At 40.1% G+C, this 13,020-nt stretch overlaps 1 protein-coding gene across 1 annotated transcript in view; it reads left to right on the top strand.

Moving 5' to 3' along the window:
• The window catches only part of LOC111868497 (ataxin-1-like), a 51,132-nt gene extending 47,437 nt beyond the window's left edge, over positions 1–3,695 (top strand). Inside the window, exon 3 of the mRNA XM_023859189.2 lies at positions 2,912–3,695. Within this exon, the coding sequence (XP_023714957.1) occupies positions 2,912–3,178 (267 nt within the window). The 3' untranslated portion in view covers positions 3,179–3,695. The remainder of the gene's footprint in view (positions 1–2,911) is intronic.
• The last annotated feature ends 9,325 nt before the right edge of the window (positions 3,696–13,020 follow it).

Below are 13,020 nucleotides of genomic sequence, written 5' to 3'. Positions count from 1 at the left end.
CAAGGGACCCACGTAACATCCGCGACTTGAGGACACGTCATGCCGTGGTGACAAGGGACCCGCCTAACATCCGCAATTTGAGGACGCGCCATGCCGTGGTGACAAGGGACCCACGTAACATCCGCAATTTGAGGACGCGCCATGCCGTGGTGACAAGGGACCCACGTAACATCCGCGACTTGAGGACACGTCATGCCGTGGTGACAAGGGACCCGCCTAACATCCGCAATTTGAGGACGCGCCATGCCGTGGTGACAAGGGACCCACGTAACATCCGCAATTTGAGGACGCGCCATGCCGTGGTGACAAGGGACCCACGTAACATCCGCGACTTGAGGACACGTCATGCCGTGGTGACAAGGGACCCGCCTAACATCCGCAATTTGAGGACGCGCCATGCCGTGGTGACAAGGGACCCACGTAACATCCGCAATTTGAGGACGCGCCATGCCGTGGTGACAAGGGACCCACGTAACATCCGCGACTTGAGGACACGTCATGCCGTGGTGACAAGGGACCCGCCTAACATCCGCAATTTGAGGACGCGCCATGCCGTGGTGACAAGGGACCCACGTAACATCCGCAATTTGAGGACGCGCCATGCCGTGGTGACAAGGGACCCACGTAACATCCGCGACTTGAGGACACGTCATGCCGTGGTGACAAGGGACCCGCCTAACATCCGCAATTTGAGGACGCGCCATGCCGTGGTGACAAGGGACCCACGTAACATCCGCAATTTGAGGACGCGACATGCCGTGGTGACAAGGGACCCACCCAACTTCCGCAATTTGAGGACGCGCCATGCCGTGGTGACAAGGGACCCACCTAACATCCGCAACTTGAGGACGCGCCATGCCGTGGTGACAAGGGACCCACCTAACATTCGCAACTTGAGGACGCGCCATGCCGTGGTAACAAGGGAGCCACCTAACATCCGCGACAGGCTGATCCCCCGCCCAAGGAGTGCCACCGACTGTCTGCTCGTATAAGATTCATAATTTTAGAATTAATTCTGAATGGGAACGGGCCAGAGAGAAGAAGAAATAAACAATAAAGAGATAAGTAAATGAATAAGACAAGGAGACGACATTAAAGCAAAGTCCAAAGCGGTAAGCACGTAAAATGCAACGTTATATGTGCCAAAGTTCGGTTTGTGGGTTATTTGATAACGCTGTGTCGAATTGCGTGCAAAGTCAAACACGCTGTCCCTGATACTCGTATATAGGAAGAAGTTGGACCAGTACTGGCACCAGTGTGTCATAAGTTGTGTAAGCAACCGTACGGAAGAAAAATACTGTATGACCGACGAGGTATCCCGTGTGGTCCAATGGACTATTATTTATAGGTAAACTATTTCAGTACCAACCTTCGCGAAATATACAACAATAATATTTACATACACTGTCTTACAATGATGAAACTCCCAAAAGGTGCATCTGTAATAAGTTAACGTACAAGATGGAGCAGTGCACATGTTATTTCTGTTAATTTATCACGAATTTAGTTGGCTATTTTTCCCTTGTCTTTGTGGCAATAACAGGGTAGCGGTCTCCTGTGGGCGGGCACTTCTACGTGATGAAGAAGGCCCCGGGGCTTCTAAAACTTGTTCCCACTTTGAAGCAAATTTATGTGCTGTATGTTTCCTTAACGTTCGTTTTTATATTTGTATATATTTCGAGCATGTAATCTTAAAGTCTTAGTATTGATCTTATACTACACAGAGGTGTAGAGTTCATATTTGACGAGAGCTCGGGAGTCAGTCCAGCTTTGAAGAGCGAGGAGCAGAAGACACTTCACCGAGATTAGCGGTGCGAGGGTGCATAACACTGAAGAGAAAACGTCCGAAGGCATTATAAGTGTGAATAATTGTATTTGTGAGTGTAAAGCATGATTGTCCAATAAACGTCTTTGACAAATCTGAAACCCACGTAAATTTTCTTGTCACGTTACCTAGGAAACATGCGACAATATTATTTAATATTATTGTACACAGCTATAATGCACTTAAATCAGCCACACTTACCGACTGCCATTTAGGAGAACATGTTTGAATGTATCACCAGCATATGAGTACCTGAAATATGATGAAAGAAGGATCTAATAGCTTTCCTATCATGGTGTAATGGTGTATGTCACTAACTGATTGTGAAACACTCTGGTTCATCTTGAGGCAGGACCCTACACTGTTATTTAAGGTGAAGAAAAGGTAAAGTTCACCCTGTGCTTAATTAAGTACCATGCCATGTATAGTATATATGGGGAGATGAGGTGTGGCTCCACATTTTCGTAACCTTGGTGCTGGATGGAAGTGAGTGGTCAGTTTAACATCATGAGAAAGAGACCCTGGTACCTATTGGATAGGCTGGGTGGACTCTGGAGTTGGTTTGAATGTCGGAGAGAGAACAGCAATCTCTGCCCCTCCTGGGAATTGAGCCTCAATTGCCTGGTCATCCAATCCATAGCCTAGTCACTAACTGGGATATACTGACTCCCTTCATCCTTCTTGATATTCTCCTTTTATTCATTTTCTCTTCCCTGTCCATAATTCCCTTCTGCTCTTTGCCATCCTACAGTTTTTACTTCTTCCGAAGAGCTGTCTTTGGTGATATAGTGTCATATAGTCTGGTGACAGTCAACTGTCATTTTAGGGCAACATATTGCCTTGAAGAGTAAACCAGGCAAGAAAGCAGCAAGCAGAACTTTCTGTCTGCTTCATGCTGGCTTCATTTTTTAATTACTCTTCAAAACTTCAGTTGAATTCAGTGACATCCCAGAAGACTGATCCCTTCATAACCACTGCTGTGAGAACCTCAAATCCAACACTTACTTCGTCTATTCTTTCTTCCTCTCTTTTTATTTTTCTGTCATTTTCCATATTCACATGTAGACTGTTGCTGTGCTGCTACAGGTGGAGTTTGAGTCAGCGCTGGAGCACCCATTCTTCGTGTTTGACCAGGGGTGGGCATCTTGCTACCCACAGCGGACACTTCAGTGCTATGGACTCAAATGTCACCAGCTGCAAGTGGGTGATGTGTGTATATCCCTGACACCCCGGACTAAGAACACCAAAAGAGCAGAGAACCCCCGTAAGCGACGGTGGTCTGCCCCTGACCAGTTTTGTAATGATGAGGATGTGCTGCCGGCATCAGTTTCCATGAAGAGAAAAAAGTACTGAGTGTTGCAACACTACCTCAGTGTGTGTTCCTATATAATGTACTGTGTCACTGTGCAGGGAAATGAATACTTTGAAGTGTGTGTGTGTGTGTGTGTGTGTGTGGAAGGAAGTCCATTGGTGGTTCAACTTGTTGAGGCTGAGACTTGCTAATGAGTCACTGTTATGGAATGACACATTGGTAAGTTGCTCTTATTCCTGGTCTGCAGACTCTGTGACTTGCTAATGAGTCATTCTTCCCTAAGAAGTTACAAAATGACAAATTGGTGAGTCTCTTAGTCTCCAGGCCTACATACGCTGTGGAATGACATATGTATTATTTGTTCTGCCCCAGACCCGTGGGTTATGCTACTCATGGGGGAATTGCTTTGCTCTCTGTACAGGTTTAGTTAGATCCACCTGTGATCCACACTGGTATGAATATTGTTTTCAAAATCAATAATATCGATGATATTTGAACAAAACATATATTTATAGCTGTGCATTACCTGTATTAAAAAAGAAAAACTTGTCTTACTGACTTCTGCAGTTTGTACCTCTCATGCAGAGTTGCCATACCTATAATCTCTACTGCAGAGGTTATATAGCATCAAGTGTGAGTAAAGGTCATTATCTGTTTTAAGATATAATCCAACACTTCCAAAGTGGGACTAAAGGAAACCATGACAAACTTCAGTCAGGATAGGGTCCATAGTTAGTGGATATTATTATAATGGAAATAACATATACCTCACACACTCCCTCATCTATCATTGTTTTAAGTCTCATGTTCCTCAGCATTTAAACTTTGGCTGTGCAGGTTATACTGTCCTCAGTTTGCAAAGTGTCCCTGTGCACATTATAACCTGTCTTGAGTTTTGACTCTAGGAATTTCCGAATTTAAAGCAGTAAATTTTCCGATTTTTCTTCACTTCAGTCATCATAAATTCTGAACACTTTCACCTACTGCTGGCAGCAGTGGGTTCTCGGAATCTTGCATTATCCTTTCATTGAGTTTAATAACAGTTTTTCTGTCTTACTAAAATCTCCTTCTGTATCTTCCTCCTTTGGCATATACTTAATTATTTGAGGAAAATTCCATGAAAACCCACTGTTTCAACATTGCTTTCCAAATTCTTGTTCAGCTGTGTAAAGTATGTGTGATACTTGATCCCTGAATGCTTGACTTACGGAGCATCTGTACATATGAATGGTATAAGAACTTATAAAACGTTAATTAATTCTGTCCAGTGTGAATGATGAAGTTTTTTCTCATTTTTAATATTTTATCCTTAACATGTTTCGGTCCTATAGACCATCTCCAGAAGGATATCAATACAATTTGAAACCACTATTATAATGTATTTTCTAAATATTAATATACTATACATACATGATATGTATGTAATGGCCGCCTTGTAGTACACTCAATTTCATATGTCACTTCTTACTACATGTTTCGGCAACATGGTGCCATCTTCATGTTCGTTATTTACGCTAAGCTATTACATACATATCATGGATGAAAATCAGTGCAACAGGACGCTAAAATACAACATTATTATACATACAATGTTATCATAATACCATGAGTAAAAAATCTATTGTTTTTAACAACTTTAGTGGCTTGTACTAATATGTTAAAATATTTATAAATTAGAATTACGTAGTATGTTTAAGAAGATTTTGTTGTTATACAACAACACAGCACACCTCGAACATCAACAGGACGACACTAAATAATCCTGTTCTCCAAACAGCAGAACCACAAGGCGGTAGACGCTTGGCTTCCTTCAAAGAGAAGAAATAAAAAGGACACGAAGCAATTTGGTTTAAAAAATTTTAACAAAATCTTCTTAAACACACTAATTGTAATTCAAAAATATTTTAACGTATTAATACAAGCCACTATAGTTGTTAAGAACATTAGACTTTGAGCTCTCTGTATTATGGTAACACAGTAAAAAAAGTAAAAGTAAAGGTATCCCTGTAACAGGCCGTGGAAGCCCATAGGGTTGAGATGTTGCGGTTCCCACATTTTCTAGACAATCGGCTCGTAGATGGCAGCAAGGTTGTCAGCCCTACACGCCAACCGCCCTTTATCCCCAAGAATATTCCTGGTACTCATTTCTATTAAAGGCTGAGCCAACCCCAGAGCCATGGTGCGGCTGGAAGGATTTGGTCAATTGAAAAAATCCAATGACCTCATCGGGACTTGAACCCACAACCTTCTGGCTTGTAGCATAGTGCCTCAAGCAGCTACGCTACCGTGTGCCCATTATGATGCCATTGTATATATATATTAACACTCACAAAATATACTGTAATAGTGGTTTCTAGTTGTATTGATATCCTTCTGAAGATGGTCTATAAGACCGAAACATGTTAAGGATAAAATATTAAATAGGAGAAAAAACTTCATCAGTCACACTGGACAGAATTAATTAGCCTTTTATAATATTGTTAGTGTGATGGACCAGGATGAAACAAATCAAATGTATAAGAACTTATTCCCATAATGAATAATTAAAATTTTAATGTCAGTATGGGGAACATACTAGGAATATACAAACAGTGAACTGAGGCTCACTGCCTAGCATGACGGAGGGAAGCGTTTCAGAGCTACAAGTGGAATAAGTCATCCACTGAGGTACACTGATGTGGTTGAAACCGAAAGACTACAGTGAGATGGCCACTCAGTGGCAGCATGTGATTGTTTGTGTCTGACTTACGTCAAACATTATTTTGAATCTTAATAGCCCTTAAAAATGCTGAGAAATGGAAAAGTGATAATGGGGTGCTAAACCCTAAAAAAATATGAGCAGTAACCTTTGATAAGGAAGTGGACATAATAAAAGAGCATGAAGAAGGTTCCACACTGGCAGTGCTCTTGGTCTGAATCGTTGACAACTGGAATAATTATTAAGGACAAAGGACATGTAAAAGCTTCTATACCATTGCAATCAGCAGTAATTTCTCAAAAGAGAAGTAGTGCTGTTGGGAAATGGAGGATCAGTACAAAGGTGCATCACTCTGACCCCAACCGTTATTCGAGAGACAGCTGTGAGTCTGTATGAATATTTCAGAGCAGCTTAATTTTGAGATGATGCACTGCCTTTCCATGCAAGTCATTTGTGGTTTATGCAATTTAGACTAGGCACACATTTACATAACGTAAAAGTGAACAGTGAGGTAGCTGGTGCTCATTAAATAGCAGCAGAAAATTTTGTTATAACATTTGACAACATTTTATAGTAGAGGAATACATGCCTTATCAAACTTTCAACGATGAGGAAACATGACATTGTTTTTGGAAAGAAGTGCCAGAAAGAATCTACATTTCCAAAACTGAAAAAATCATGGATTTAAAGCTGCTAAGGACTGACATCTTGAACCCTGTACTGGGTTATAATCCAGCAAGGGATTTCAGGCTCATACTGCTGCTTATTGATCATTCTGAAAACTCTAGGGCAATTAAAAATGTAAATAAAGCATCTTTACCAGTGACTTGGATGGCATACAAAAGGCTTGGGTAACTAGAGGTTTTCAAAAACTTGTTCCTCGAACCCTTTGTGTCTCAAGTGAAGATTTTTTGTGCAAAGAAGGGGATTCTATTTAAAATTTTGCTATTGCATGGCAATGCTCCTGAACATCCACAACATTTACATGATTTTCATCCTCATATTAAAATTGTATGTATTCCTCCACACCCAACTTCTTTATTACAGCCCCCAGATGAGGGTTTCATATGCTCATTTAAACCCTTATACACTCATAGGACCTTCTCTGAAGCATGGAATCCACAGAAAAGGACAAGCCTTAAACCCTGTAGGATTTCAGGAAGGATTTTAACATTTAAAATTTATCATTCAGTCTTGAACAGTGGACATGGATCCAAAAGGTGAACAGTACAATGAGTTTCACTTCAAAAGTGCATGTACCATTTGTCATTTTCTTGGGTGGGGGGTTCTGAAAAAGTCACTCTTGGTATAGGAACCCAGTTAAATCTAGAAATAGAGGATGATAATGCTACTGATTTACAAAATTCTTATGTTGCATTTCTTACCAGTGATGGTTGTATTAAGCTTGAAAGTGAGAATCAGAGGATATAAGATGAAGAAGTTGCAGAGGACAGGCCTAAGATTCCAGAAGAAAATTTTGGCATTAGATTATTGGCAGAGGCACTGAACAAATTTGATTATGCACTTGAGCTCTTTGAAAAGCAGGATCCAAACACTTCATGATATGCATGAGTTTCCAGGGCTATATCAGCTGCCGTGCAATGTTATAAGGAAATATATCATGGAAGGAAAAGAAGTCTGCTGTGCACACTTCTTTAATGCCTTATATCACACGACATAAATAGAACCTTTGTCATCTACCTCTTCTTCTCCATCTACCTCGGCCACTGAAGTTCNATGCCTTATATCACACGACATAAATAGAACCTTTGTCATCTACCTCGGCCACTGAAGTTGCTGTTGCAACAGCTGCTCTGATGGTACCCTACCATTTGTTGACAGTGAGGAGTTCTCTGAGAGATCTGCTCTCCATTCCTCCTCTTATCATTAAAGTCACCCATACTCACGTCCAACTGTCCAACTGTAGCTAAGGTAAATAAATTGTAACTGTTCATTTTTATTCTGATTTATTCAGTTGTCTCTGCTTGTCTGTGGATGTATAATGTGCTCTTTAATATTCATTTACAAAGTAAACTGCATGTAATATTATAGGTTTAATAGACTATTTCATAAACTTGGGTACCCAACTACTGCTAATTGAATTATTTCTTAAGAGGTGTATTGTCTCAACTTCAGAATGACTCAACTGATGAAAGGAATTTTGGAACATAAGCTATTTGTAAGTTGAGGTTGAACTCTATATCATTGGTGGGATTTATAATTCTGTAATTCTGTCACTGTTTGCAATGAACAGAAAGCAAACGTGTAGACACCAAGTTTTATAATAACCATAGCAGGTAAACTGAGTTTAGTACTGAGAGGGAATGAGCTGCAAAGCTTAGCCAGTAGAGTGACTGGCTGTGAACCAGATGATGGTGCTTTAATTCCATGAAGGGGCAAGGACTTCTCTTTTCATTACTATTATGTCCACAGAGGCTCAGAGGTCACCAAGGATCCTCCCAATGGGGACTCTTTCACCAGAAGTATGGCAGTCAGCGTGTATTTCTGACCACACTGCCATGACATTAATTAATGTTATGTTTGTGCAGAATACAAAGATATGTGTTGTACGATTAATCATTTCAAGCTATTTGTTTCATTCCATTAGATTATGATCAGTCAAATTATGGACTCAAAATGATTTTAATCCTCTGCTGTGACATCTAACTTGCTGTATCCTGACATCGTCATCCTGTTTTATTTTATTAACCATGATAAGGGGATGAATGTCTACTTTGTTAGGATGTTAGGCATAGTAAAATGTTTATAAAATTTTAAAATCTGTGACAGCTTATTTTCAATTCAGTGGATCTTAAAGGAATTTATCTGTAATAGTCTGCAAAATGTAGTTCTTAGGCTGAGAGTGATCATGAAAACATTCTACAATCTGACATGTGGTAATGTTCAAATATACTTAATAACCTATCCCTTTATGAATTTTTAATCAGCCTTACAATTTAAGCAATGCAAATAAACAATAAATAAATAATTAAAAAATTAGATTTTGATAGAAATTTTCAGGTGCCTGGTATGCACACTTCCTTCTGTACAGTAAAATTGTAATGATGCTACACAGAGTTCCAACAGAATGCTGCATGTGCTGGTTACAGGTGGTACTACTAATCCTACAAATGGGTTGCTCTGCCAACACCTGTTGATATATTTATGACAGTTGCTCGCTTAGAAGTGCTTCTTGAAACCTGTGTTTTTTCAGTATCAGATGTTATGATAGGATTGTGAATATGCAGATGCTTTGGTGCTATGCCTCAAACTGTGTGTGAGAGAATTGAGTGGGGACCATTCCAGATTAGGTTCAATACCTATCTTAGCACCATGTGGACATAAATCAGAGTTTAGAATATTCTGCTTGAAATAATCATTAATAAGGTCTTTTTTATGTCTGTGTTCAGTTGGTGTAGCTTTCAAGCCCTGATTTGCTTCAAAATAACCCCAAGAAAAAATAATTGCTTAGCCCTGCTCTAAATACACCCTCAGATGCAACTGTTGCAGACAGTTTCAGGGTCTGGTACTATTGTAGTTGCACTGTTTATGAATCCTTTGCCCATATCCATCAAGAATGCTAGTACAGTACTTATGAGCAGATTATCTGCTGTGTATAAAGTTCTGTATGTGTGTGTTGCTATTAGAAATATGTTTGCAAAAACTATTTACTGTCAGATGTAAGCCTTTAGCATCTTGCATTTCAGGCTCCACCCATAAGCAAAGAAATGTGATGGTGAAGGATATGATTGTATGTCCATCCCAGAAAGCACTCAAGTTGTGCCACATTCAAACTGCTTCTCAAGCACATTTAACATAGGAATTAGTACATCTCCAGTAGCATATATTGGATTTTATTTGAGGGATGTCTTGAGAAGAAGTCAACAAAAACTAGCACTTTACTTTTCACATTCACAAATGTGCCTTTCACCCTCTGAATGGACAAAGTGTTCTTCATTGGGGATGTAAGGCTTTGAATTCTGCTGACAAATTATTGTCCTTATTAGACATTTCAGCCAATCTCAAAATATGAAATTGTGATGTGTATATATATATATATATATAGGACAGACCCAAGTCAAATTTATGGCAGGACACTAGTTTTCTTGAAAGAGATTTTCTATAATTTTTATCAAACCCTGCATATGAATGATAAGATACTTGGTTCAATTCTCAGCTAACACACTCTCTATCCTCATTGAGGATTTCTATGGTTTTCCTAAGTCCACCCAATTAAATGATTTGAATCCTGTGGACCTTGAAGTAGACAACAGCTGCTTTCTGATCATCTTCTGGTGGACATGAGTGCTAACTCTTTCATCTCAGTCAATGCTAAATAGCCTCTGCAGTTTAACCAGAACAGTTACACAATCAGCCTTACTACAACTGACATTTACTATTACTATTTACTAACTATTACTAGAAGTAATAACAATGCATAAGGATCAAATTCTCAAATATAAAATGCTGCAGCAACTGCAGTGCAAGATTTTTTAATGTCAGGTTCAAGATGAAATCAGGACCTGATATTTTATGAAATTATATTCCAGAATTCAGTTACATTTTACATTATGCATTAAGACCCATGGTACAGATTTTCGTTTTAGATCTTATATCTTGTGGATGATCCAGTATTCAATCCTGTTTGCAGGTGATGGTTTCTGCAAGTGAACTTCAAATCACAGGTATTCAATATTTCAAAACACGCTGAGTTCTGAGTAACTTTATATTTGGTATACAACTTCTCCCTTGTTAAATTCCTGTGATGTGGCATAGAGTTCAACTTTTGTTCTTGTTCAGAGAGACAGATGGCTGCCACAGTATGACATTGAGAAAAGACTCGTGGTAATATTACAGCAACTGGACTCTGAAACTTTATTGGAATGTGATTTTTTAAATATTGTACAGAGTTCCATCTATTTAAACATATCACATAATTTGTTGGGTAAGAATATAAATACATAGAAATGATCTTACAGGCCAGCAAAGAAAATGGTATAAAAGTATATATAGATAGAACTATGTATACCATATACGTGTATGCATATAGGGCAGCATTTAAAATCATTTCATTTAAACTTGCCGCCTCGATGTCGAACTGCATTGCATAGAGGAACAGCCATCCACAAGCACTCGTGCCATTGCCAAGATTGTGGGGACATCAAAATCAAGTGTTTGGAGGATCCTGCATGGCCAACAACTTTATCCGTATCATCCAACTCGAGTACACGATGTAGGTCCAGCTGACTTCATAGTACGAGTTCAATTTTGTCAGTGGATACTGAACCAGTGTTTACATCAGCCCTACTTCCTGAATCACGTGTTATTCACAGATGAAGCGCAGTTTACAAGGGATGGCTGATTCAGCTGTTGAAACAGCCACGTTTGGGCTGACGAAAACCCCAACGTTACTGTAGTTGGTTACCACCAGGCGCAGTTTTCTGTCAATGTCTGGGCGGGCATCATCGGCGATCACTTGAGTGGGCCTTTCCTCCTACCACCGCGACTCAATGGGCCCTTTTACAAGGTGTTCCTGGAATGTATCCTTCTGGCTTCGCTAGAAGACGTGCCAGTGATTGTGCGTAGGCAAATGTGGATACAGAATGACGGAGCGCCGGCACACTTCAGCATTGTATCACGAGACTACCTGGATGCTGCTTTTCATGGTCATTTGATAGGAAGAGGAGGTCCAGTGCCTTGGCCACCCTGATCCCCAGACTTGACACCTCTGGACTATTTCGTCTGGGGCCATGTGAAAAGCCTGATCTACGACACGTCTGTGGATAATGAATTCGAGCTGTTGGCTGGAATACTTGTTACATGTGATGCGATCCGTGAGACATCTGGGCTATTTGAAAGGGTGCGCGAAAGTTTCTTCGTCGCTGCAACGCATGCATTGAAAATGGAGGGCGCCAATTCCAACATTTACTCTAGTAGGTGAGTTTGGAGGTGGTAATATGCCTATGCATGCTCTTCGACATTGAGGCGCCAAGTTTAAACAAAATGATATTAAATGCCGCCATAGCGCTGATATTTTACGTTTGCGGACATGGGTTCTTACTTCAAAGTTGTTCTATAGGGAACCCTCAGTATGCTCCTGAAGTATGGCACCAAGCACCTAGAACACCATGTATATCGGCCGATATACGTGTATATCCATGTAGAGGGTCGTCTCCATGTGTCATACATAGACATGTACAGAAACTTTCTATATAGTCTGTAATAGTGTAATCATTTAATATTTCGGAGAGGCCACGTCGTTCACTTTCTTACTTACTTACGGAGCTGGCGGAACTACATTTCTACTCCTCCTACGTCTTTATAGCGTTACGCTTAATTAATTAAGCACAGAGAAAATATTACCATTTTACCTTACTTTAAGTTCCATAATTCTCTTAAAGCAAGTTCCTTTTTAAATACGGTAGAAAGAGAATGATTAGAATGATCAAGTAAAGGAAGATGAGGTTGGCACGGCATGTAACATGAATGGGGATACGAGGAATGCATAGAGGATATTGGTGGTAAAGCCAGAAAGAAAGAGACCACTGGCAAGATATCATGCAGCTATTTAATCATTTGAGACCAAGCTAATTAAGCGCCAATACGCCACCAATGCCACAGAAATTTTTTACCTTTAATCTTCCTCTTATGCTACATCTTGCTATATAATTCCAGAAAAAAATCTCATTACAATAATCCTCTGAGTCTCGAACCACGGAACTTCTGTTTGCAACGCAGGTGCCTTACCTCTAGACCAGAACATCTTTGCTACCGTTTTCTGCGATCCTCTTCATATTACACGACTTGGTTTATAGCTTCAGAAAAATCGTATTTATTTATTCACTTTTCAATTTCTATTGTCAAGACACCGTACTCTCGAACCCGGTACCTTCCCAATACTACTCCAATGTCTTACCCACCTACCACCAGATGTATACAAATTTGTTACCTTGACCTCCCTCATATACTACCACTTGCTTCCTACATGCACAAATTTCTTAATTCTTTTTCACAAAAATAGTCATGTCTTCGAACCACGTAACTGCTTGCTTCGTTTAAAAGTCAATCACTGGCTAGCTCTTTCTAAGAGCCCCAACAGAGTAGGTGTCTTCCCTCACCTGAGGACGAAACAGATCCAATTCCCGAAATGTTGTGTTTTTAGTTATTTCAAATCCGGACGATGGA

This window comes from Cryptotermes secundus, unplaced genomic scaffold (genome assembly GCF_002891405.2).
Source record: "Cryptotermes secundus unplaced genomic scaffold, Csec_1.0 scaffold206, whole genome shotgun sequence".
NCBI lineage: Eukaryota > Metazoa > Arthropoda > Insecta > Blattodea > Kalotermitidae > Cryptotermes > Cryptotermes secundus.
The sequence above is the reverse complement of the archived record's forward strand: the minus strand, read 5'-3'. Positions and strand labels throughout refer to the sequence as shown.